At 45.1% G+C, this 27,236-nt stretch overlaps 2 protein-coding genes across 2 annotated transcripts; one reads left to right on the top strand and one right to left on the bottom strand.

Annotated features, from left to right (window-relative positions):
• The first annotated feature begins 732 nt into the window (after nt 1–732).
• On the top strand, nt 733–5,508 carry Defb116 (defensin beta 116). The gene is made up of 2 exons (XM_028887444.2): nt 733–799; nt 5,269–5,508. Exons 1-2 carry the CDS (start codon nt 733–735, stop codon nt 5,436–5,438), a joined length of 237 nt encoding a protein of 78 aa, XP_028743277.1. The 3' UTR covers nt 5,439–5,508.
• Nucleotides 5,509–21,598: 16,090 nt separating this feature from the next.
• Defb115 (defensin beta 115) lies at nt 21,599–25,695 on the bottom strand. Its single transcript, XM_028887498.1, has 3 exons — nt 25,324–25,695; nt 23,387–23,551; nt 21,599–21,732 (listed from the first exon to the last, which is right to left on the bottom strand). The coding sequence occupies exons 1-3, from the start codon at nt 25,415–25,417 to the stop codon at nt 21,719–21,721; spliced, it is 273 nt and encodes a 90-aa protein (XP_028743331.1). The 5' UTR covers nt 25,418–25,695; the 3' UTR covers nt 21,599–21,718.
• Between the last annotated feature and the right edge of the window lie 1,541 nt (nt 25,696–27,236).

Here is a 27,236-nt window from a genome sequence, read left to right as displayed (position 1 = left end):
TGTTGTTGTTTGGGGGTTTTGTTTACTTGTTTCCAAATATCGCTTTGGTATGATTTATTTGATGCTGTATGGGTATTTTGTCTGCATGCATATCTGTGCACCATGTGTGTACCTGGTGCCTACAGAGGCCAGAGGATCCCCTGGAGGTACCAATGGCTGTGAGCCACCATGTGGGTGCTGGGAATTGAACTCCAGTCCCCTGGAAAAGCAGCCCATGCTCTGTCCACTGAACCATTTCTCCAGTCCCTCCGTCCAGCTTTACTGAGATAAAATTGACAGTGATTGAGCATTCATGTAAGGAATCCTAAACCTTCTTGAATTTTTATGATGCCATTTAGTTCATTTCTTTCTGGCAGAGAAATTGCTAGTAAAGACACGTAGAAGTCTGGAGGTTACTTGTTAAAACGGTTAATTTTCTCATCGAGTAAGCGACTCGTTCGTTCCCGTCTATCTCACGCAAGGTGTCAACCGGCTGAACTTTGTCTTCGTGTGTCTGGAAGGTGGGCCTGCTTTGCTGTGAGTGTTGTTGGGCTATCTCCTGCCCTCACACGACACTCCCAGCGGGGACTGCTGAGGCATGGCATCCTTCTGCTTGACTGACCTCGGTTTTTACCATCCCTTTCAGTTCACTGACACCAACCCTGGCCCGTTTCCAACACTGACGGAGGGAGGGCCCCGGGCCCCACCCCACCCTACCCAGTCACCTGCAAGACAGCCCTCATGCTCTTCAGCATGTCAGCCGCAAAGCCATACTTCATGACCATGGTCATCCTTCTGATCCTGGCTGACAAGACTACAGGTAACTCAGGTCTCTCTAACGTCTGGGATCTCACATGAACCTACTGAGTGACCTCTGAGACAGTCAAATAGAGTAGGTAAATATCTCAGGAAGGTCATAGATGACACAGGATCAGCTCTGTCAATATCCCCCTTGTTCTCTCTCAAGGCAAACTTAAGGTTGTTGACCTGCTTTCCTGGCGCAATGGAGACTCAAAGCATGAAGGGCATCAGGATGGCTGTAACTGGGATGGGAACCTGATTCATGGTATGGGTGTGGGAGGTTGGGAGGAGGAATGATATAAGTTGTATATGGGATAGTGAGTCGGGGGCAGGGCATGGATAGAGAAAGAGGGGGATTGAGAAAGTGAGTATGGTTGAGCTTGAAACAAGCAGTTCTGCTATGAACTCAGGCTTGGCTGAGGTTCCGATGTCTGGAGAGGGGTTTGCTGCTGAGTGGAGCTGGGAGGAGATTAGTGAAACTAGGAATTGGGATAGAGAAAGGTCTGTAGTTTGACTCTGTTGGATGATGCTGTGAATGGGGGTTGGATGGCTTTTATTGTGCTTGTTTGTGCTAGGTTTTGTAAGCAAGACTTGAGTGGTTAGTGGATGGGAAGAGTTTGACGTTACATGGCCAATGGCAGTAGGTGTCTCACTGAGGTCAGATATATTTATCTGGACTCAGCCTATGTTTGGGGGGATTCTTAAGCTTCAGTAAGACCCTGAATTCATCAAAGTAGGACTGTAGCTGTTACTGATATGGAGAGCTGCAGATTCACAAATGAGCTGTTGGTGGCTGTTGGTTGCTGTTTCCATGGTTGGTAATGCCCTTGACTGCACAGGTTTTAGGCTGATGTGCCTTCACTTTCTATTTTTGTCTTTGTGCCTGTGCTTTTGTGATCCACGAAGATAAACTGTTGCCAAGGCCAATATCAAGATTCTTTTCTCCTGTGTGTTCTTCTGGAAGTCTTACATTTCGATACCTAAGTCCATTTTGAGTTGCGTTTTGTCTGTGGCATAAGGGTCTTACTTTGTTCTTTTATGTGGAGATACACAGTTTTCCCATCTCATCAAAGAGACTATTTTCTTGTAAATAGGTGCTCAAGCGACAGAAAGTATTTACATCACATATTTACATCTATTTTTAAAATGGCTTAGAGTGGGAATACACATCTTTAATCCCAGCATGGGGGAGACAGAGGCAAGCATATCTCTGTGAGTTTGAGGTTAGCCTGGTCTATACAGTGAGTTCTAGGGCAGCCAAAGAATGATCCTGTCTCAAAACCAAACAAAGCAAAACAAAATAAATAAGATGGCTTAGAGAAGATCACAAGGGATAAGGAATAATTAATAAAGAAAAAGAATATTAAATAAGGGTGTTAGAGGAAATCTTTGATAATAGAGACTAGCGATGGTTTTATGGGTGTATGCTTATCTCCAAACTCAAGATGTATTGTTAAATATGTACAGTTCATTGTGGAACAATAATGCTCCCAGCCAAGTGGTTTTAGAAATAAAGAGGAAGAATAAATTGGAGGAAAGTATCTACTGTTTTCCAATGTGGAGGAAGGTTTTTGGGTGTGGATTTTGGCCACAGTGAAGAGCAGTACATAACTCTAGGCATGAAGACATGACACCAGGAGAAAGGGATTTTTGGTTTTGGTTTTGTTTTTACAAAAACAGGCTTTCTCTGTGTAACAGCTTTGGCTATCCTGGAACTTGCTTTGTAGACCAGGCTGGCCTCTAGATCTACCTGCCTCTGCCTCTGGAGTGCTGGGATTAAAGGCGTGTGCCACCATGCCTGGCAAAGGGGATGTTTTTGAGATGTCTCTTGTCAAGCTCTGACACACACACACACACAGAGGCACTGGATGCAGTTTTGGCCTGGCACTGTGGAATTCATGGGTGGTTTCCTTCATTCTGAGTGAGTTCTGAGTCCCTGTGTCTAGAGCTGTTGCCCTGCCTTAGCGTTTTTTCTCCTCTCCTTCACTTATTATTTCTTCTTTATGTCCTCCTCCAAGTTACTTCCCACCTTCTTCTACCCACTTTACAGAGGACCCTTGTCCTCCTGTTCAGTAAAGCTCGTGTTGGAACAGTGGTAGAAAACACAGGGGTGCTTGTGGGAAATGATACGTGAGGACAGCACGCCATGCTTCGAAAGCCGTACCCAGTGCCGCTTCTCGTGGCCTCATGACTGCCACCAGGCAGGGTTTGTGAGCAGGAGCTGTTCCTGGCGGCCCTTTCCACCAGGACAATCAAAGCCATCTTTTCCTTTTTTGCTCCCAAGCATGCGTGTCAAATTGAATTGTTTGATGCCGAGACTGTTTTTAGTGTTCCTGGCACTGAGCTGAGGACTTTGCATAGAGCAGATGGAGAAAATGTCTGGTTGAATGGATGAAGGAAATGTGAATGACCTATGGCCAACCTACGTGGCTAGGAAGAACCTTAGGAAGACGGCTATGTCCAGGCACACAGATGGTTGAAAAATGATGTGTCATATTGATTTGGGGTCAATGGGGAGCTGTTAAAAGGGCCAAAGCAGCACTGAGAGACGGCTCAGCAGTTAACCACGTTCACTGCTCTTGCAGAGGACCCAAGTTTAGTTCCCAACACCTACACTGGGTGGCTCATAACCACCGGTAACTCTAGCTCCAAGGGCTCAGATGCCCTCCTCTGGACTCTGAAGGTACGTGCACACACATGCACAAATTCACAGGTATAACACATTAAAAATAAAATAAAAATTTAAAAAGTAAGGGTCCAGAGCGCATCTTTTGCTTTTTTAAGAACATTTTATTTTATTTTTATTTTTATGGATATGTATGTGCATAACTCATGTGTGTGGCCCATGGAGGCCAGAAGGAGATGACAAATCCCCCAGAGTTATAGTTACAGGCAGCCATGAGCCTCCTGAGGTGGGTGATGAGAGCCAAACCCCGCATCCTCTGCAACAGCCACCAGCCTTCTGTCATTCGCTTTTTGATTTATGACTGTTTATTTGCTCTTAAAACACTTCAGCTGGCAGCGTCTGTGGCTGAACTTGAGGAGGGCTTCCAGGGTTAGGCTCTCATTTCAGGCAGGAGCCCATGAGTGTTGGCAACTACAAACTGCCCTTGCTCCGGCTTCAGCTAAGGGCATACGGAATCAGCTACACATGGGGTCTGGGAGTCATCCCCAGCTGCGAGACCTCCTGAGCTTCCTTCACAAACATAGTCGAGGTTTTCTGACCTGATGCGAATCTCCCTTTCCCATCTCTCACGAGGCAAGACTACATTTAGAGAGTTGGAACATAGCACTGTCCCAGAGGCTCAAAGGCAGTGCCGGGTCCCAACCCCGCTCCTGTGGCTCTAGTTGGAGATCATTAAATGTGACTTGAATGTGACAGCATGTGAACATCTGTGGTGATGAAGGACGTCGGGTTAGGAAAGAGCAGGGATGGGAGGCTGTGCGTGTCTATGAGTAAACCTTTATCCCCCAAATTACTTATGTTTTGAGCCACTATAGGCAGAATCTTCTTGGGACGGTGAAGAGGAGAGAATAAGATAAGACAGCTTGTGTGATTGCTAGTCCTCAGTATCTATGCCCCAGCCATCCCTCTGTGACCCAGGACCAGCAGGTCATTCTTCAGTGACAGGGTCTTCAGCAGGAGGGCCAGGGATGAGAAGACGAAGAAGATGGGAATCCGGGTCAGAGGTCTTGCATAAGTTGTCTTATGCTTATGCTAAGCAAGTTTATTAAGATGTATGGCACCTTATATACTGTTTTCAGGGAGGAAACGCATGAATAAAATCAGTAAGACCCCTGTGTCTGTTACCAGTGTGTGGCTCATGCATGCACTATACCTGTTTCTTTGAGGAAATGTGCAGAGACATGTATGGAACATGTTTGTATCTATTTCATAACATCAAGTCATGCATACCCATAGGTTCAAACATGTGCTTCCTTCTGGAATTCATATCACTAGAGGCACACAGAGCATGTCTGGTATGTATCCATGGTGCAGGCTATGGATCCAAGGTATTCAGGAAAAACGTTTGCATCAATGGTGCCATACATTTAATTACAATAAATAATTTAATTACATTAGTAATTTGTATAATATTTATAATTTATAGAATATTTATATAAATATTACATTTTATAATAAATTATATAATAATTTATAATATAAATGATTCATATAATTATATAATTAAAATGTTTAACTACTTATTAAACACTTGATGATTTGATGGACATTCCATATGTGATAATTTTATCACCACAAAAACCTTGGGGACTTGGCTCTGTTGCTTCTTCCATTGTGAAGATGATGCGGAGGAGGAGGAGGGCCAGGGGCTGAAGGAAGCCACACAAGCATGGAGCTGGCAGAGGGCAGAGCTCAGGTTAACCCTGGGACTGTGCTCAAAGGGACTGCTTCATGTCCATCACGGTTTCTCACATCTAGCATGGCTGCCGCACAGAAACTAAGCATGGCTATGTCTTTCCCAGGTGGCCTGTTCGGATTCGGCAGAGGCAAGAGGCGAGTGCCCTGGATTCCGTGTGAGCTCTACGGGGGCATATGCAGAAATTCCTGCCAGAAATATGAGATCCAGTATTTAACCTGCCCAAAGAACAGAAAGTGCTGCCTCAAATTCCCTGAGGGAATGACCAGTTTCTAACTCTGTGAAGGAGTCTAACTTGCCCACCACAAATGCTTCAAGCTACTCTCAAGTTCTAACATCACCAACATCGTCCCTTCTTGTAGTAATTTTTTCCCATGTTCTGGAATGCTCTCCCCATAAAAATGCACTCCTTCTCACATGTGTCTCTCTGTGAGTGGCCATCACTGGCCAGGACAGGTTAGTCTGGGATCTGGGTGGCCTCGGAGTATGGGGGAGAACACTGATCTAGAGAGAGAGAGAGAGACAGAGAGAGAGAGAGAGAGAGAGAGAGAGAGAGAGAGAGAGAGAGAGAGAGAGAGAACACAGGTGGGGCATCAGGGTACCTCGTGGGGTATAAAGAATTGCTGAGAAAGGAGTGGCTGACTTTCATGTCCTGTCTTGACCTCATTCTGAAGGCTGTAGGAGGGCTGGAACAATCGGTTTGACTCCAGATGATGCAGTGAACACGTGGGAGAGATTATGACATCCTCTCAGGAAAGCTCAAAGAGTCAAGCTATAGCAACAAATTTGCCTTGGTTTCCCTGGGACTTACACTGCCCACTTTGTCTGATGCAATATCCTTAAGAGGAACTAGAACCAGATGGGCAGGCAGAGTTGAGGGCAGGAATTTGTTAAATTTGTGGAATTCTTCATTCAAAGCTCAGAGTCCTGCTCCTCTGATTTCTTTTCATCTTAGACAAGGAAAATGGACAGAGTCTGAAGAGTTTGTCTCTTCCATTACTGCTGAGAAGCTAGGGAATCTTGGGCAGATTCTGTATCTCATGGTCATTGACAGTACACCCAGAATCCCATTTAATTCTGTTTTCACATATTCAACCCAGAGTGAATGCTGGTTCTAGAGCCGCATACCAGACTGTATTTCACTATATTTTCTTTGGTTTCTCTTCTATCTCAGACTCAAAATGCTCCAGGTGATCTTCAGAGTCCCGCCAGGCCTTTTCCTTGTCTTCCCCAATCATGCACATCCACACTCTGTCCTGTTTCTCTGTCCAGAAACACCGAAGGCATTCTCTTTCCAGCTCATCCCCAGTCATCACGCCAAAGCAGTCAAAATGATCTGTTAGCTCCAACCATCAAACTCATCTCAATTTAGTGATGAAACTTTCATTTGAATAATTAGATGGACTCACCATTTGGCCTGAAATTCTCAGCTTCTGAAGAAGCCCTTGATTAGTGACACCATTCCAGTTGTGTTGTGGGCATGTCTCCCGGGACACTAAAGGCAGTGTGCACCTTGGACAATCGCTTTCACTAAGCTATTCAGAAGCTTTGTAGAAGTGGGAGCTGACTTCAGAAACCCAGTGTCAGCACAGAAATTCTTCTAAGAGAGTTAGGCAAAGCAGGAGTCAGGAGGGGCTTTGCTGAACGAACCCACTTGATTCTCACCTGGTAGCATGGGCAGCTTCGAATGTTTCTGCCTTTTGTAATGTCAATCAGGTGCTCTCGGGGCTGTACCCCCTCGGTAGGAGATTTGCTCCCCAATCTGTGATGTAGGCAAGAGGGACACAAAGTGGAACTTCATACTTTGTGGAGCCCTGAACCGTAGCAAATAGGGAAGATGTGTGATTTTCCTTGGAGAACCCATGCTTTCTGCAGGTCTGGCCCATCTTCACAGCCGCCCACTGGGAGTTTTGAAGCTCTGTGTCTTTGCTTCCTCCCCTTTTAAATAGAGCCCTTGCTGTTCTGTCTTTATGGCATTTTAAACTGAGTGCATGCACGGGGGTCGGGGGAGCTTTTCTTTGGTCTCTCCATCACTGAACTAAGAGGTGTTTATGAGGAAGTGGCCTCAGAATGGTAGTGACTAATGATTTTTTTCTTTTCTTTTTTTTTTAATTTAACTTCTTTATTGATTCTTTGGGAGTTTCACATTATGCACCCCAATTCTGCTCACCTCCTGGTCCCTCCATATCCTCCCCTCACCCCTGCAGCGCCCCCCAACAAAAGAAAACTAAACAAAGTAAGCAAACAAAAACAAGAACAAAAAAAAGCCCCAAACAAAACAAAACAACAAAAAGCCTCTTCGCTTCTCCTTCTTTCCCACCTCGCCAACACCTCTTCGTTCGTCCTGGTGGCTTTGGGCACCTCGGTGTGCCAGGTAGTACACACCCTTTGTCCCATCAGCTTTACTGGCAAATGGTCATTGCAATGAGTCACTGGTCTGGTTCAAGGCCTCTGGTTTCCGGTACACCCTCATCCCTGGATCCTCACCAAAACTCCTCTGGAATATCCTGTCGTCACCCTGAGTCTTAGAGCTCCTGCGGGTATCGTTCCACAGGACCAGTCCCTTCACGAGCTCCAGCAGGTCCTAGATGGGGGGGTGGGCAACCCAAGGCCTGGCTGTCGGTAGTGCCTGAGCTGGTCACTCCAGGCCACTGGGGCCGCCCACCTCAGGCACGGGGATGAAGGCAGCTCCCCTCCATGCGGCCCTCAGGGTCTGTTTACCCTCACCTGTGGTGAGGGGTAGGGACCAGAGTGCGGGGCCAGCTCTCTTACTGTACTGTCCAGCAAGAGGCGTGGCCAGCTTTCCCAGGGCCAGTGAAGGGTGGGCCTGGCTCAGCTTGGCCCTCTGATTTCACCTCACATGGTTCCTAAGGGTTCCTGAGGTGACATGAGTTACAGACGTCAACACAGACCCCAGCTACAGCTGGACCACAGACCCAGACATGGCCCTTGGTAGCAACTTGGGCCTGGATGACAGCCTGGGTGGACACCACCAAGTCCTCAGGTCATGGCCCCATCCCTGGGCTTCTTTTTTATTTATTATGTATACAATTTTGTTCTGCCTGCATGTGTCCCTGCAGGCCAGAAGCGGGCGCCAGATCTCATTACAGGTGGTTGTGAGCCACCATGTGGTTGCTGGGAATTGAACTCAGGACCTCTGGAAGAGCAGTCAGTGCTCTTAACCACTGAGCCATCTCTCCAACAATCCCTGGGCTTCTGTGTGACTTTTGGTGGCAATTAGGGACTTGGATGTCAGCACAGACCCCAGCCACGGTAGGGCCATGGACCCAGACATGGTCTTTGGCAGCAGCTGGGTCTGGATGTCACCACTGCCCCAGGGGGCAGAGCAGACTCCTCAGGGCCACACAGGCCCCAGCAGCAGTATGGCCCTCAGACACTATCACGGCCCTCGATCTCAGGTGTATGGATGGTATTCGATGGGAACAGGAGCCTCGGACATGAGCACAGATCCCGGCCGAGATAGGGCCACGGACCCAGACATGGCCCTCCACAGCAGCCTGGGCCCGGATGACACCATGGCCCTAAATGCCAGCACAGGCCACCCATTCTGTATGAGTCCTGCTGTTGCATGGCCCCAAACTCCAGCCAAGCCACAGGCTCCAGCCCAGACCCCAGACCTCTGTGTGGGCCCTACTGCCATCCTGGGCCACAGAGTTCAACACAGAGCCCAGCTGTAGCCCAGACATGGCCCCAGGCAGCAGCTCAGCCTGGTTGACATCCTAGCTCCAGGTGGTAACCCCGGCTACTCAGATCAGGATGGCTCTGGCAGCAGCGTGGCCCCTGAACACCATGAAGGCCACAGGTTGCTGCCCAAACCCCAGGCTTCAGGTGGCCTTTGGCCATAGACATCAACCTAGATCCTGGCTGTGGTAGGACCATGGACCCAAACCTGGTCCACGGCAGCAGCCTGGGTCTGGTTGTCACCATGGCCCCAGATGGCAGTGAAGACCACCCAGATTGGCAGGCACCAGCAGCAGTGTGGCCTCTGGACCCAAACAGCCCCAGGAGGTAGGCTGACCACTGGAATCAGCATGGCACTGGATGGCAACAGGAGCCATGGACATCAACACAGACCCTGGCTACTGTAGGACCAGGGACCCAGCATGGCCCTTGGCAGCAGCCTGGCCCGGACATCAGCATGGCCCTGGATAGCAAGCAGACCTCCCTCCTCAGTCTATACCTTACCACCTTCACCATGGCCCCAGGTGGTAAGCAGGCCTCCAATATCTGCCCATTCATTCCTCACGGCCTTTGTTTCTTCCTCTCTGTGTTTTTCCATAGCATGTGAACCACTCTACTTCTCTTTCTCGTTCATTTCTCCATCACATATTTGCTTCTCATAATGAGGCCCACTTGCCCAGCACCTTGTGGCACTGGACTGGCCCACAGATGTCTTCCTGCCAGCCAGGGCCTTGAGGACCCAGCCTGGCTAGTCCCTTTCTTCTTCCTTCCTTCCTTTCCTTCCTTCCTTCCTTCCTTCCTTCCTTCCTTCCTTCCTTCCTTCCTTCCTTTCCTTCCTTCCTTCCTTTCTAATTTTATTTTTACCTTTTATGTGTGTGGGTGTCTTGCCTGTGTAAATGTCCATGCACTAGTGTGTGCCTGGTACCTGGGAAGGCCAGAGAAGGATGTTAGATTCTCTGGAACTGGAGTTATAGATGGTTTTGACTGCTGGGAATCAAACCAGTATCCTTTGGAAGAGGATGCTTAAAATAAAGATGTAACCCCAATTAACCCATACCCTAATGCCTTAGAGAGAATTAGGTCTCTCTGATCTGTCGCAGAACCAAGATGCCTGAATTGCCACTTGGAATCACCATCCTGAGTGTCCCGGGAGAATTGGTTGACCAGTAATGGGGTGTAATATGGCCAAGACAACAGCTTTTCAAACTTGAACCAATAAGATCTTCAGCTTCTCATGTTGCAGTGATTGGTCTGGACATCCTAAGTCACGTACTTTAAATGACCCATGGAGGTGACTGGGGGGGGGGGGGGGGGGGTGGTGTCAGTAGAGACAGAGAGATTCTCCCTCATCCTCTGGTCCAGTCTGGAGTCTTAGTCTCCTGCTTTCATTGAAGTGTGTTGTGGAATCATTTTTTGTACACTGTGAAGATGTATCACAGTGTACAAAACTGCCAATAGCTGGGCAGGATTTCAGGGCAGAGAGGACACTGGGGATGTGGGGTGTTTAACCCACCAACCCCACAGCTTCCCAGAGTTTTCTTGAGTGTGAGCAGCAGAAATATTAGATAGAAGGATTATAGTGAGAATATGCGAGATAAACAGATAAAAAATAAAGGATAGCCTCGAGAGGGCCTGGAACCTATTCCAACAGGCCCTGACTGTCTCTGGACCAGGGTTTTTATAGGGATGCCAAGGGGTGGAGCAAAAGACCTCCTCCCCCAGCACAGCCAAGTGCAGGCCATCTCAGACACCTGCACTCAGGCCGTGGTCTTGATCATCTCTATTCGGACCTGCTGGGTAAAGCCACGAGGAACCCGAGAACGGGCTCCCACATGGGGAGAAGAAGGAGGGGTCACCAGACAGACAGATAGGGAGCAAGACATACAGGATGACAGGTAAATACCATGACTCACATGCAACACATAGATGAATAGAAATTTATTAATTAAAATTATAAGACCAAGTGGGACAAGCTATTGGCCAAGCTTTCGTAATTAGTAATGTTTCAGTGTCATTACTGGGGAGCCGGCAGTCTGACAAAAAACACTGATTACAAATAGTGTCCACCATGGGGCACATATCCACATAAGACCTGAGAAAGCTTTTAAAAAAGGTTCCAAACACACAAAAACAGAGCCAAATGTGGTTTCCTAGTTCCGCAGTCTCTCAAGTGGGCTGCAGTACAGAGATGCGTCTCCCCAGCCACTGCCTTCAGGCTTGAACCACCAGTCATGAGCTAAGCTGAGCAGTAGTTTAAGGTTTTGCTCTTGCAAACAGAAAAGGTTACAGATAAGCATTAAAGCAGGTTCCGATGGGGGGAAAAAACTCTGAACAGGTTACAGTGTATTTAACAGTGTGTGCAGGCTTAAGGGGGAAAAAGGGTATAGAGAGTCATAAAAAGTAGTTTAAAAATAATAAAGTCTTTAAAGAGAAAAGTAAAGAAATTTTTTTAAGAAGTCACATACAGATGGGAAATACACAAGGAGTCTAGATCCTGTATGGTGGTATATTGACTTTAAATTTTCCATTGCTAATGAGCAAACAATAGCTGCTGAGAGACATTGGATTATAAAAAACTACTAAACTAATCCAACCTATATATTTTTAAAATATTTCAACTTCAAAATGGAAGTCAGAAAATATGTTACATTGGAGAAGAGGTTATGCTTTTGTTTCCAAAGAAAACAAAGGCTGTGGATTCATTCAAGGTTGATAGAGATCAGATTTGATTGGGAAAGATCCCCTGAAAACCTTAGCTATAGACATAAAGAAATAAACATTAAAAAAAATAACCTACAAGACAGGTGACATATGTTTTACCTGCTCAAACATAAAACAAAAAATTGTCTTTGGCAGGCTTGTGTATAGCACACAGACCATGCTTGTGTTAGTGTATATATATATATATATATATATATATATATATATATATGTGTGTGTGTGTGTGTGTGTGTGTGTGTGTGTGTGTATGTATATATATATATCCTTTGAAAGGTTGTGTGTTTTCAGAAAAAGGGCACCAGACACCAATGAAAACAGGTGGCCCAGGTGATCCAGTCTCTCAGAATGCCTCTGTTGCAGTTTTCTCAGAGTTCTGCATCCAGAACAGCTTCAAGGCTGCTGACTGAGATGTTCCAGTCTCACAGACTACTCCAGCCAGAACTTTAAATAAGCCTTGCATTATTCCATCACACCAAGACTAGACAACAGCTAGCTCCCCCAGGACTTGACCATTATCTTAATTTTTTTCAGGGTCCCTTAAAGATGTCAGAATCCCCAGACAATAGGGAAGCAGTCTAGAGAACACAATGCCCACATTCCCAAGAGGTGGAGTAGGTGGGTTTTTTGTTTTTGTTTTTTTTTTTTTTTTTGTTTTTTTTTTTTGTTTTTTTCTTTTTCTTTTTCTGGAGCTGAGGACTGAACCCAGGGCCTTGTGCTTGCTAGGCAAGCACTCTACCTCTGAGCTAAATCCCTAACCCGTGGGTGGCTTTTGGTCATCCAGTGGGCTATGGGTGTTTGTCATTGTTTAGGTTTTTGGGGTTTTTTTGTTTTGTTTTGTTTTTTTACAAATTGTTATTGGTCATGGTCAGAAAAAAAAAAACTGAACAAAGTAGATTAGATTCAGGGATCTCTTTCTGAAGAGAAAAAGGGAGGATATAGTATAAAAACGATGAGATGAAAGAGTGGATTATTGAGTCCACTTTTGAATAACCACTAGTCTCAAATACTTTATATTGGTATAGGTTTTTGTATACTGATACAAATTTAAGGTTATTTTTGTTAGAACATACTGTATATGTGTTTCTACTCTTGTTTAAGGTATTATATCTATGCAGCTCATTTAACAATGTAATATAAATTTCTAATCCTTGAAAGTTATTATTGCAAACTATTTAGAAATTAGGTAGGTTAATAAAAATAAGAAATAAAGAAGGTTCGTAGTTAGTCACCTATAACAATCAGACTTGTAGTCATGTTAGATATGTTTTCAAGGTCAAACAGAAATATATTTTAGATAGATAGATTGTCTTCAAATACTTCAAAGAGCTATAGAATGACATTTTAAATGTTTTGTTAACATAGGGTTTTTCATGCCAATGAGACATGTCTGTGTATGACAGCACCAATCTACTTTATAAGAGGATGATGGATATCAAAGAACCTCCATATGGAGTTTGCTTTAAATGTGGCAAAACTAACCATTTGGGCAAGAAACTTCTCTTGTCTTGACTGCTGACAGTATGCTGTCCAAACTGGACAAGCAGGACACCAAGGGGGAAAAAAAAACATTGAACTTTCCCAAGATAAGATGGGACAGTCCTTCAAAATCCCTACTTCATAGATAAGTCTGCCAGATATTCTGCAGGACACACAGGAAAGTGACTGCTGAACTTTGCCAAAATAAGGCAGGACAGTCTTTCAAAATTCCTGCTTCACAGAAAAGTTTGTCAGATATTCTAGGCCTGTAGGCCAAAGATGGATGCAGAGGAACTTTGGGGTGATTGTCCAAGCATCCAGATGTCTCTGTCACTTCTTAGTTTTGAAAGTGGCTTGTTCTGCACTTCCTGTTTACTCAGGTAATATTTATCCTTCTGGGGTCTTTGATGGAATTGAAGATTATGTAGTTATTGTTATAGTTTTCCTTAATTATGATAAAAAGATAAATTAGGTACAAAACTTTGGACTCATCAAGAGAGGATAGATAGTGGAGTATTTTCTCTAAATTTGCCAAATACAAATGGACTGGACATTGTGAATGTAATTCTTACTTGATAATTGTTCTTATTGTATATAGTTTCATTTGCTAAATTTAATACCTTTCCTTTCTATTTAGACAATACCTAATAATTGTTCTTACTGTATATAGTTTTACTACATTAGAGTTAAAACCTTTCCTTTTTATTTAGACAAAGAGGGGGAAATATTGCGGAATAACGTTTTTATACACTGTGAAGATGTGTCACTCTGACACATCTTTAATAAAAAGCTGAACAGCCAATAGCTAGGCAGGATTTTGGGGGCAGAGAGGATTCTGGGAAGAAGAAGAAGAAGGCAGGGTTGCAGCCAGGTGGAGAGGAAGCAAGATATTCTGGAAGACAGGTAAATGTCATGAGTCACATGGTAACACATAGATGAATAGAAATGGGTTAATTTAAATTATAAGAGCTAGTGGGAAAAGCCTAAGATACTGGATGAGCATTCATAATTAATAATAAGTCTCAGTGTCATTGGGGAGCTGATGGTCCCAATGAAAAACACCGATTACAGAAGTGTGTTCTAATAAGCATGTCAGATTGCCTTATTTTACAGGCTTTGGAAGTGATCTGTTGAACTGGAAGATGCATAGGGATGGCCTTCTGAGTTTTCCTGTCAGACACCAGGGCTGTTCTGGGCAACCCATGTCCTCTCTTGCTAGAAATTTCTTTTTCATATGTTCTTCACCAAGTTTCCAGGGGCTTCAATCTCTGCCAGCAATCTGTCAATACTCACTTCCAGAAATAGGAAAGACTCTCTGGTTAGATAAATCACAGTAATAAATCATAATGTGAATTAGATGAATTTGTAAATGAAACAAAATGTGCAATAAATATATATGTGAGACACCCAGCTCCAAGTCTGATGTGTACCTGTGAAGGTGCATCTTGGTTGGATCTGAAATCAAGCAAAAGGTGGATGGCGCCTTCCATTGACAGCCCAGATAAGAGGGAGATAGAAGGAGAGAAATTTGCATTCACCTGCTTTCCTTCTGTCCCGCTGGCAAATTCATCACCCTGTGGCTGCACTGCAGCATTCCTTTGTTTATATCAAAACCAGCTTCTTCAAGCTTCCAGCACAGACTCTACAGGAATCTTCCAGGCCTTCCAGTCCATGCTGGGACTGCTGAGACATCCATCTTTGTGGGCTGAGAAGCTACCAGATTCTCGGGCCCCCGCACTCTGAGACAGCTATTGTTGGACTACCCAGACCATACCGTGTATGCTAACTAATAAATTCCCTTTTAGTGTGTACTCTTTCTATCAGTTGTGTTCCTCAAGAGACCCTTGACTAACATAATTTCATTTCCTTTTATTTTCAATCACATATTTTCTTACACATTTTCATACTTCCAAAAATTCAATGTGTTATACAATCAATGTTTTGGGGACATCTAAACATGCTGATAGATACAGCCAGCACCATAGTATGGCAATACACCTTGAAACTGTATCAGGTGTCAACAGAACATTTCTTACTTCAAAAGGAATAAGAGTTTCTTCTCTTAGATCAGAATTGATCAAGCATCTCCCTGCTTCTCATAGATTTTTTTTGGCCCAGAACAAATATATATATATATCAAGGGACTTTTCAAATATGTTGGGATCATTGGGGTGCTGTTGGTCTCAGATGCTTCCTTGGCATTTGGTTTGGTTTAAGCTGGTGGTCTGTTAAGGTGTCCCAAAGTTTTATCTGCTAACCACAGGATGGTGGGCAGCGAATAATTATCAAGGAGGCTAAAGGTAGCCCAAGATAGTTTTGCTCTGGTCTTGCAACATTCCAACTCTCCACAATTGCTGTTCTAATCAGTCAGTTAGCCTTGTAGAGTCTTTAACACAGGTGTGCCCTCCCCCGCAGCTTCAGTTCACTCTAAAAATTGTTAACGATCTGAGTGTGGTGACACATGGGTTTAATCCCAGCTGGGAGGCTGAAGCAGGTGGATCTCTATGAGTTCAAGGACAGTCTGGTCTACACATGAACTCCAAATCAGCCAGAGCTACATGGTAAGACGTGGTTTCAAAAAAATAAAAATACAAAACAACAAACTATTAAAGTGGTTAAGATCACTACAGAGGATCTAAACAGTAGTTTGGAAGTATGATTACATGCATAATTGTCAAGACCAGAAGTTTATGTCTTAATATTTTAATATTTAATGACATCTGCTTAGTCACTTTTCTATATCTGTAAAGACACCATAACCAAGGCAATTTATAGAATAAAGAGTTTATTGTGGGCTTACAGTTTCAGAGAGTTAAAGTCCATGACCATCATGGCTGGGAGCATGGCAGCAGGCTGGCAGGCACGGTGCTGGCACAGTAGTTGAGACCTTACATTTTGATCCACAAGTAGGAGGCAGAGAGAGCACCTTGGGAATGATGTGGGCCTTTGAAATTCAAAGTCTGCCCCCAGTGACACACCACCTCCAACAAGGCCACACCTCGTAATCCTTCCCAAACAGTTCTACCAATTGGTGACCAAGCATTCAAACATATGAGCCTATGGAGGCTCTTCTCATTCAAACCACCTTATCTATTTTTAGGTGATAAATATATGTTGTTTTTAGATATATTTTAGGCATATTCAAAAGACAGAACTTTCATGGGTACAAAGCTTAAAGGATGTGCCGTACTGAGTTGATGTGTCACTGAGTAAGAGTTCATCTGTCAGCTATACTCCACACTACATTGTGCTTTATTGCATTGTTCTGATCACTTAATTGAACCAAGTTGAATGGATTTTTATGTGTCTCCAGATTCCCTAGACTTACTGCTTCCCAAGGCTTTGGTCAGTTGCCAACAGATGCGTCTGACCACCATAGATACTACCTCCCTCCTCCATCTTCCAGCTGTGGCATTCTTTCTAGGAGACTGGGGTCCTGGTGGACACCTGCGCCATGCCCATTCACTGGAATGGAAGCTGCAGAGGGTCTGTGCAGTGTCTGGGAAGTCTTATACCTTGGGGAATCAGATTCTCTGTCTGTAATAGCTGTCCAGGGGGTGCTGGTGGGAGGGCGGATGCTGATGAGGCAAACTGACCAAGAAAGAGGTAAAGCAGGGGCTTTCCACTCCTTGCATCATTCCTGTCGATCAAGTAACTTTTTTCTCATGAAACTGTGTGCATCTGCTAATATTTCCACCTACACTCTGGAATTACCAAATGAAGTGTCAGGCCACATACTTTGCTTCATGACTGCTTTCTAGGGCAGTGGTCTAACTGCCTAGCAATTTTTGCCAAATTGAAACATCCTTGGAGGAAGCGACTTGAGAAGTTTTAAAGGAAGGCTTAAGACTCAGGTAGTAGACAACTCACAAGTCTTAGGAAGTCCCTGAACTGTACCAGATTCACAAGACACCTCCTGCCCACAATTACATAAGCAGTAAGGAGGCTGAAGAGACACTCTTGTCAGTCTTCCCATGAGTTAGGCAGAAGAGGGAATAGGGGAGCCAGATAGGACCCTGACAGGTAGACAGGTGTGAAAAGATGTCATAAATAAACAATATGGCACACTTCCATCTTCTTCTTCACTCAGGACAAATACTTAGCAGAGTTCCTTGACACTTCCCCTAATATGGTGGGCACCCTTCCAACTGACCTGCCCAGACGTTTCCCAGGCGGGCCGTGGACATGAATGTGAATCAACCATCCTTGTCTCCTTTGTCCAAATGACTGACCCAAAATGAGAGGAGGAGGGCCTATCTCAGGCCACCGGAAACACTTAGGACCCCCAGCCCTGTAGGGAGAGACAGAGCTCAGCTGCTGAATCCCCTCGTCACTTGTGAGGCCTGTGATCTAGTAAGTAACCTCTCAACCTTCAATCATCCCCCATCTTAGTTTTGAGACAAAGTCTCTCGTTGAACCTTGTGCTGGCTGTTTCAGTTAGATGGCCTGATCAGCCAGGCCTGGGGAGTCACTCACCTCCACCTTCCCAATGCTGGGTGGCATTCATGTGTCACCACACCCAGATTTAATATGAATATTGGGGATCTGAACTCAGGTCTTCATGTTTAAATAGCAAGGACTTTACCCACTGAGCCGACTCCCTGGCCCAGATTATTTCCCGATTCTTTTTGTCTGTCTGTAAATGAAACTGTAAGGTGGTTTTATGAGGTGTGCCGTCCAGGGTTAGGGATGAAGAGTGCCGATGCAGTTCAACTCAAGACCTGGGGAGCTGAAAGGGAGCCTGCAAGCTTCATCCTTCATGCTTCCTCCTCCAGTTCCTGCCTTGAGTTCCTGCTTCCCTTAGCAGTGTTCTGTAATCTGAAAACCAAATGCACTCTTTCCCCACACATTGCTCTGAGTTACCCGTGTTTATTGGAGCAGCAGAAAGTAAACTAGAGCAGTGCTGTTGATGAGGTGCCAGCCACTGTTGTGGAAATCGCTTTAACCGGTGGAAAGGTGTGTTACATTTGTTTCTGCTGGGGAATATTACTTTAACCGTGTAAAGGTGTGTTACATTTGTTTATGCTGCATTTGTTTAATTATAAAAAGATGTGTTGCATTTGTTTCACCGTGTCTGCCTAAGGCACCCGATTGGTCTAATAAAAAGTTGAATGGCCAATAGCTAGGCAGGAGAAGGGTAGGCAGGACTAGCAGGCTGAGAGAATAAATAGGAGGAGGAATCTAGGCTTGAGAGAGAGAGAAGGAGGAGGAAGAAGGAGAAGAAAAAGGGAACAAGGGAGAAAGAGGGTGACATGCCCAGGGCCAGCCAGACATAGAGACAGCAGAAATAAGATATGCAGAAGAAAGAAAAGGTAAAAAGCCCTGAGGTAAAATGTAGATAAAGAGAAACAGTTTAATTTAAGTTAAAAGAGCTAGCCAGAATTGAGCCTAAGCTAGGCTGAGCATTCATAACTAAGAAGAAGCCTCCATGTCATGATTTGGCATCTGGTTGGTGGCTCAAAAGAAAAAGCCTGGTACATTTGGCATTCCAACATGGAGACCATATTTCCATGTAAGGTCTGAGAAAGCTGAGAGGAAAAAGAGGAAAAGAGAGAAGGGGGCATGGATATGGCTCCTTTGAAAGGTTCTGCCATACAGAGCCCTTGAGCGGCTGACATGCTAAGTAGAAACAAAAGGCTAAGTAAAAAATACCAGCTTCCTAGAGCTGGGGCAGTTGAACGCAGTTCCCAGTTAAAAAACAGCTGCCAGCCAGGCCCACCGGGCAGAGAGCTCGTCTTTCAAGGACCCACGCCAGTTGCCACAGCAGCCAGAGCAAAGCTGCTTAGCAGTTGAACATTTGGCTAAAACACCAGAGAACACTGCAAGTATGCAGCTGCAGGTACTTAGTAAAGACAGGTCTGGATGGAAAAGGCCTCTAAACAGGCTCCAGTGTGTTCAAAAACATGCATGGGCTTAAAAAGGAAAAGAAAAAGAGTATAGACAGCCAGTGAAAAAATAAATAGTTTAAGAATATTAAAGTCTTTAAAGAAAGAGTTAAGTAACATGAAAAAGGATAAGCCATCTAAAGATGAGAAATACACAGGGAATCTGGATCCTGTATGGGGTTGTATTGATTTTGAATTTTTTGAATGCTGATGAGTGAACAACAGCTGCTGAAAGACATGAGGACTGTAACAGGGACTGGTGAATTAAACCAGCCTAGATACTTTAGGAATGCCTTAACTTCAAAATGGAAGCCAGAAAATGTATTGCATCTTTGACTGACTTGTGTACAACACCCAGTCTATACTTGTGTTAATGCAGATATGTATGTTACCTTTAAAAGTTTGTGTGTTTTCAGAGCAAGAGGACCAGACACCAATAAAAACCGGTAACCCATGTGATCCAGTCTCTCAGAGTGCCTCTGTTGCAGTTTCCTCAGAGTTCTGCATCCAGAACATCTTCAAGGCTGCTGGCTGAGATGGTCGAGCCTCACAGACTATTCTAGCAGGACCACAGATAAAATCTTATATTTTCACATTGCACAGAGACTGGACAACAAATGTTATGGCTAGCTCTTCCAGGACTTGACCATTATCTCAATTTTCTCAGAGTCCCCTAAAGATGTCATCACCCCCAGACAGCAGGAAGCAGTCTAGAGAATTCAACATCCACATTACCAAGTGGTTGGGTGGGTGATTTTTGGTCATTCAATGGGTTATGGATGTTTGTCATCATTTAAGGGGGATATAGGAATATGGGATAAAAAAGACAACTATTAACCTCAAATATTTTACATTGATATAGACTTTGGTATATTGATACAAACTTAAAGGTTTTTTTTGATATACTGAATGTATGTTTTTTATACTTTGTTGGGTTATTGTGCTTATTTAGCTAATTTTTAAAAAGTAATGTATAATTAAGAAATGGAGTTTGGTAGTTTGTCATCTATAATAATCAAACTTGTAGTCATATAAGGTATGTTTTCAAGGTTAAACAGATATATTTAAATAGACAGATGGTCTTCAAACACTTCAAAGACCTATAGAATAGGCATTTGAGATGTTTAATAACCTAAGGCCTTTCATTTCAGTGAGACACATTTGCTCCTGGCGGCACCAGTTTATTTCAGAGAAGATACTGGCCTTCAAAGAAATTCTGTATGGAGTTTGCTTTCAATATGGCAAAGTTAGCCACGGGGCAACAAAACTGCTTTTGCCTTGACTGCTGACAGTAAGCTGTACAGTCTGAACAAGCAAGACACAAAGGAAAAAGACTGCCAAACTTTGGCAAAACAAGACAGGACAGTCCTTCAAAATTCCTGCTTCATAGAAAAGTTTTCCAAATATTCTAGGCCTATAGGCCGAAGATTGGATGCCCCAAAATTGCAGAGGAACCTTGGGTGACTACCCAAGCAGCCAGATGTCTGTTACTTCTGTAGGTTTGGAAGTGGATTGCACTGTACTTCCTGTTTACTCAGGTAATATATCCTTCTGGGGTTTTTGATGGAGTTGAAGACTAGTTAGTTATAGTTATAGTTTTCCTTAGTTATGATAGAAGGCAAATTAGGTACAAAACTTTGGACTCACCAAGATAGGATAAATAATGGAATATTTTCTTTGATTTTGCCAAATACAAATGGACCAGATTGTGAATGTAATTCTTGCTTGATAATTTTTCTTATTGAATATAGTTTTACTATGTTAAAATTAAAATTCTTTTTTATTTAGACAAAAGGGGGAAATGTTGTGGAAATTTAACTATATAAAGATGTATTACATTTGTTTATGCTGTGGAATATTTAACTGTGTAAAGGTGTGTTACACTTGTTTCTGCTGCATTTGATTAGTGATGTAAGGATGTGTTACATTTGTTTATGCTGCATTTGTTTAATTATAAAAAGATGTGTTGCATTTGTTTCACCTTGCCTGCATAAAGCACCTGATTGGTCTAATAAAAAGATGAATGGCCAATAGCTAGGCAGGAGAGGGACAGGCAGGGCTGGCAGGCTGAGAGAATAAATAGGAGGAAGAATCTAGACTCAAGCCCAGGGCTAGCCAGGCAGCCGCCAGCCAGCCAACACAGAGTAAGACATATAGAAAGAGAAGGTAAAAAGCCCAGAGGCAAAAGGTAGGTAAAGAGAAACAGGTTAATTTAAGTTAAACGAGCTACCCAGGATCAAGCCTAAGCTAGGCAGAGCATTCATAACTAATAAGTCTTCACATCATGATTTGGGAGCTGGTTGGTGGCTCAAAAGAAAAATCCTGATACAGGCCACCTTCTGTTTCTTTTTTGAGACAAGTCCCCCACTAGCCTGGAACTCAACAAGTAGGTGAGGCTTGCCAGCCAGTGCGCCTCCCATTCCTGCTCTCCAATACCCGGGTTGGAAGCGCCCAGCTTTTCTGGGTGAGTTCTGAGGGTCAAATGTGAGCCCTCCGCCTCACACAGCGAGGGGTTCACCAGCTGAGCTACCTCCCCATCCCCACCTTTGACAGTTTCAGATCTGGATTTGGGGGCAACATTTAGGACACCAAGGTCCTAGTCTGTTTGCACTTATTTACCAGGACTATCATTAAAAAGTACCACAAACTGGGTGACTTGAACAACAGAAGTTTATTTTCTCACAATTCTGGGGACAAAGTCCAAACATCAGTGGAGCTGGTTCTCTTCAGCATCTCTCCTTGGCTTGCTGATGCCTTGGATCTTCCTGGATCTTAACAAGAAGACTCTGTGTGTCATAATTATTTGCAAATAATTAGGTCTGAATCTCCTCTCACAAGAACACTGATAATACAGCATTAGGGGCCCACCCTAACAATCTCATTTTACTTCCATTTCAGAGATGAGTGGAAGCCACAGTTGGTAAAGGGGCTCAGTCTACCCTATTGATGCATTCAGATTTCCTCTGCACCCTCCTCACGTCTATGTACCTGTGAGTCTGGAGACATGTCGATACCGTGTGTGTTCCTTAGGAAATGTAGGACACCCAATGACATGGGTCCAAAAAAATCCTTTTTCCCCCAAGGATAGAAGGACACTCAGGATAGGACAAGATTGGGGCATTAACACCCCACAAGAACCCTGGAAACCAAGCATGCAAGTGTTCTATACAACCCTGGAGTCTGGACACAATGAACGGAGGCAAGGAATGGTCCAAGGCTCGCACATGCTGACCCAGGAAATCCCTCTCTGTGCACCAACTGTCCATCCTGCTGTCACTGGACTCGGGCAGGGTTATCTGCCCTGTTCATTGCCACTGAACTCACCCTGTCAGTGATTTCAATAAGGCCTCCACCTCACAGGACAACTCTGTTTTCTTGGTAGCTTGGGGAACCCACCCCACTTCCCTACCTGGAATAACACCACTGCAACTCTCTCAGAGTTGGACAACCCAAGATGCAGTTTCTAGCTCACTCCGCCATTCAAGTACTAACCAGGCCCAAGCCTGTATCTTCTGAGACCAAGAGCAAGTGCACTCAGAGTGTCATGGCTGCCAACTGCACCCTCTGGACATCCCAAGGACACCCTGTAAAGTTCACCTTGTAGGGTTACAGTGGAGTCAGGGACAACTGACGTAAACTGATGAAAAAGTACACTAGTAACTGGAAGGACTGTCTGCGCCACATAGGGTTAGCCCCTCCAAACCAGGAAACTCCATTGCCCCTTGTGGCAAAGGGGCATCGTATTTATTTATTCCTTGCACATAGTAAAATTTTGGCACAGGCTGAGCTGTGTTTGTTGATTTTACTGTTTTTGTCTCCTGTCTTCTTGGGATAGGAGCAGTCGCCTCCTGGTCATTGGACATGACCGTCTTTGGACAGTCCTCTGTGATTAGGGATTTGGGGACTTGAGGGTAAGCAATCAAGTCTGAAAGTCCATAAAGCAAAGCCTGGAGCAAAACATTAAGCTAAAGAGGCAAGAGGAGACCTTCTGTAGCCTATTGGCCTATCCTGTCTCTCTAGGATGAGACATCAAGTAAGAATCTGCAGCCAAGGTGCAATTTACATTCACCTGGAAACTTTCAGGGGCCCAGAAGCTTCTGCTCAGAGGTTCAGGGATACAGGAATTAGATGCCATCAAGTTCTTATGCTGCAGGAACCAATATTATCAACTGATATTATTGGTCATGTTATCCAAGCCCGAAAGTCGCTGGAGGATGGATTGATAGCTGGAATGGACGCCTTTCCCTCAGTGCTGGGGTCAAATCCAGCACTAAGTGCTTGCTTACATCTATGCCCTGTCATAAATCTGTACCTCAGACTCAGTGCAACGAACATTGATTAATGAACCCTCTGAAGATTAGCATAGCTGTTACATGTGTCACTGATTTGTCATGGTGACTGTTGAAACTCTGGAGCTGGAAGACTGAAATGGATACGTACCATTCTTTTTCCGTGTGTTGCTCAGAGGTATGTTGGATAGTTTTGACTTTGATATGTGAAGACAGCAAATCGTGAAATCCCCACATATCTCTTTCTTCTTCTCATTTGACCGGCATTCACGTCTGCATTTGCCCAGTCCATAAAAGCACGTTTTGAGCCATCCCTCTATCAAAATGAGCGGAGAGGAATCCTGAACCATGTGAAGAGGATGCACTTGTATATCCTGAGGATGCTGGCAGGCCCGTGAGAACGGTGCGTTCAGTGAGTGTTGATATCCCCTCCCCAGTGTAAACCACAAATTCTCTCTACTTGTCTTTACCCAATTCCTCTCCCGGGAAGTAAGTTGGAGCCTTCTCTCACCAGGACACTCAAACTTGAAAACAAAAGCTCATATCCATCTACTTTCCCACGTCAGTATCCCATGAGCCCACGTGCTGGCTTTCTCTGAAATGTCTCATAACTACAGCACCGTCCTCTGCCCTCATTGCTCTCTCCAGAATTTAACCCAGTTTCCAATCGGTGTTAACCAAGAATAGGCTTTTTCTTCCTCCCCTCCCCCTTTTCTCTAGAAAAACCATTGAATGATTGACAAAGACCTTCACCTTGCAAAGTTGACCCAACAGCAGATGATGCAACTGAAAAGCATAAACCTGGGCTGGGGAGAGGCCCCGGTGGGTGAGGCCCTTGTTCAGAAGCCTAAGAACGTAAGTTTGGGTGGCCAGTGACCACACTGAAGTTGGACACAGCAGCACACATCTGTGACCCCATCGCCGGGGGAGTGGAAACAGATTCCTGGGGCTCACTGGCCAGCCAGTCTAGCCAGTCTCTGAGTTCCAGGTTTAGAGAGAGTGCTGTCTCAAAATAAATAAATAAATAAATAAATAAATAAATAAATAAATAAAGTGATATCAGGCATGGTGGTCCATGCCTTTAATCCCAAAATTTGGAAGGCAGAGGCAGGTGGATCTCTGAGTTCAAGGACAGTGAATTCCAGGACAACCAGGGCCATATAGTGAGACGCTATCCCAAATAATTATTAGTAATAACATTATCATTATGTGGAGAGTGATGAAGGAAGACTCTGATGATCTGTGGCTACTGTACACATGTTCAATTTGAAATCCAGACTCTCCTGCTCTGAAAGCAGCTCCATGCCTCCTAGGAACCTGTAGTTACCCAACATCCACCCACACATTTCCCATCACATAGTCTAAGAACAAGATGCCTCCTCTGCTTGCTTCAAGGGAGAGGTGAAGTAAATACACCGGCTACTGTAAAGCATGGTACCAGTGGAGGGGACTGAAGTGAGGGACTGGGATCAGACAGGAGATATTGGGAGCAGAGGCACTGATGTGGTGGTGAGCAGGCGGGGCGGGGCGGGGCGACCTTTGTCAAGGCTGTTGCTTTCTCTCTGCTTGCATTTTCCAGTCGTCCAAAAGAAGCATCACTGTGGCCACAGGCAGCCCATGGGAAAGCACATCTCCACTCTCTGCCCTCTGCCCTCCCCCTCTCTCTTCTCTTCTCCCTCCTCCCATTGATTCCTGCCTCCCTCTATTCCCTCCTCCCTGCCTTCCTCCCCTCCTCTCCTCCCTCTGCTCCTCTTTTCCCTCCTCTGTTCCCTCCCCTCTTCCTCTTTCTTTTTTCCTTCCTTCCTTTCCTCCTCACTCCCTCACTCCCTCCTTCCCTCCCTCCTCTCCTTCCCCCTCCTTTTCTCCTCCCTCCCACCATCCATCCTCTCTTCCCTCCCTCTCCTCCTTCCTCCCAGCACTGGAGGTTGAACTCAGAGCCTGACGCATGTTCCCCAAGCAACTCTACCACCAAGCTACCTCCCAGTCCCAAAGACACAGGCACAGTGTGGCTCTCTGTTGCCGACCTCAGCAGCCCCTACCCTGTGGGTAGGTTCTAACTCTCCCTTCCCCCTTCTCACCACCGGTTACCTGGGGAAGTGTGAGCCAGGACCATAAAGACAGCTAAGGTCAGGAAGCAGAGCTTAATGTGCCCTGAGAGGGTTGAGGAGCTAGTCCGCAGCATGCTGAATGTGCTGGGGAAACTCCGACTGCTTTTGGTTTTAATGGCCAAGGTAGGGCCTAGTCACGGGCAATAAATCTGAGGCAGGCAGAGGGATGCACCACCCGGACTGCCTTCTGCAGGTCTTCTCTGAAAGCGGCTCATCTAGCATTCAGGGTCACCTCTGTATGCCCTCTGGCAAGGGGACAGCAAGCCTGCTGCTTTGTGGACAAAGTCGATCTAGTCCCCAAGAAGTCTTCCCTGGCGCCCTCCTTCGGCCTGGTCCTGCCCCATGTTGGCCACGGTTGGAGCTGAGTTTTTCTAGCTCACATTCCCACATACTGATAGCCTCAAGGACGACTGGGAGCCCGGCCGGGGCAGACTGCCCGTCGTCTCTTTGAGCCCAGAGCAGGCGGTGTGGACTCAGCAAAACTAGGGCAGCATTCCAACACCAGGCTGACTGGACTCACAGAGTCGGCAGTAATAAATAATAATAGAAAGGGAGAGGTCAAGGTCATGTTGGGGTGTGGGGTGTGTGCGGAAAGGGGCCGTGGGGTGGATAGACTCAAGATACACTGTTTATTTGTGTGCAATTGTCGAGCAATAAATAATATTTCTTTTAAAAAGCACTGGCTGAACAGGCAGGCGGGCTGTAGATGGCAGAGCTGGCCTGGGAGGAGCCAAATCTTCAGCTCCATTCCAGCACAGGTGAAGGCAGGAGGATCAGGAGTTCAAAGTCATCCTCAACTGTGAAGTGAGTTCAAGGCCAACCTGGGCTACATAAGAGCTTGTACCCAAATAAATATAAAGCAGGAGGAGGAAGATGGAGGATAAGCAATGGATGGCCTTTATTCATATCCCTCAGACCATGGAACTGCCATTCCTTAGCTAAGAAAATGTAGCCTCAGAGTGTGGAAGAGAACTCTGCAGGGTCAAAGGGTGAGCAGGAAAGAAACAAGCTGGGTGATAGTTTGTGTGTGTGTGTGTGTGTGTGTGTGTGTGTGTGTGTGTGTGTGTGTGTATTAAGTGTGTGTGGTTATAGTGTGAGTGTGTATGGTGTGTGTGTGTAATAATATAATGCTTGTGGTATGAATGTATGTGTGGTGTGTGTATGGCATGGTGTGAATGTGTATGTGTGTATGTATGTGTGCGTGTGTCTGTATGTCTGTGTGTCTGTGTATGGTGTGGCATGTGTAGATACTTTAGGCAGAGTAGCTAAGAAAGGAATCTATGAGGAAGTGACATTAAGTGGAACTGGAATGTCCTGAGGACTTGACCTACCCAAATATAGTCTTCCAGGTAGAGAGGACAGTGAGAGCCGAGCCCCAAGGCAGGAACACCCAAGGTACTCTAACTAGAGCACGGAGTAGAACGTGGCTGCAGTACTGTAAGGGAGAAGGGGAAAATGAGGCTGAAATCCCAGAAATGGAGGGTCACCTGCATCAGACCTCAGATGACCTTATGGGACTTGTTCCAGCTGGGATATGGGGCCAGGGTTTCTTTTAAGTGATACTTCAAATCTGACTTCATTTTCTCCATCTGAAATTGATCTGGGCCGAATGGCATGCTCCTGGTGCTGGTGTCACTGGCAGTGGGATTTGGAGGTGGCAAAATAAAACATGTGTAATTCTCACTGGAGAACAAAGCAGAGCCCAGATCTGGTGCTATTTTACATAACGCCTTGCATGCTGGTAAAATGGGTGGGTGACCTCTTGGGAAATTAGTAAATGCCGTGGCAAAGAGTTTGTAAGGTGAAATACAAACAACCGGGGTTTGGGGGTGAAACGATAATAATCATTCTACAGAATTGAAAACTGAAGCTCAGAGAAGGCAACTGACTTCC

Source organism: Peromyscus leucopus, chromosome 4 (genome assembly GCF_004664715.2).
Source record: "Peromyscus leucopus breed LL Stock chromosome 4, UCI_PerLeu_2.1, whole genome shotgun sequence".
Lineage (NCBI taxonomy): Eukaryota > Metazoa > Chordata > Mammalia > Rodentia > Cricetidae > Peromyscus > Peromyscus leucopus.
Note: the sequence above shows the minus strand (reverse complement) of the source record. Positions and strands in the feature narration are given on the sequence as shown.

Coding starts and splice junctions, on each gene's coding strand:
- Defb115 (XM_028887498.1), bottom strand. CDS start 25,417: ATGCTGCGGACTAGCTCCTCAACCCTCTCAGGGCACATTAAGCTCTGC. Junction 23,552..25,323: donor CCTGGCTCACACTTCCCCAG/GTAACCGGTGGT, acceptor TCATTTTGATAG/AGGGATGGCTCAAAACGTGC.
- Defb116 (XM_028887444.2), top strand. CDS start 733: ATGTCAGCCGCAAAGCCATACTTCATGACCATGGTCATCCTTCTGATC. Junction 800..5,268: donor CCTGGCTGACAAGACTACAG/GTAACTCAGGTC, acceptor TGTCTTTCCCAG/GTGGCCTGTTCGGATTCGGC.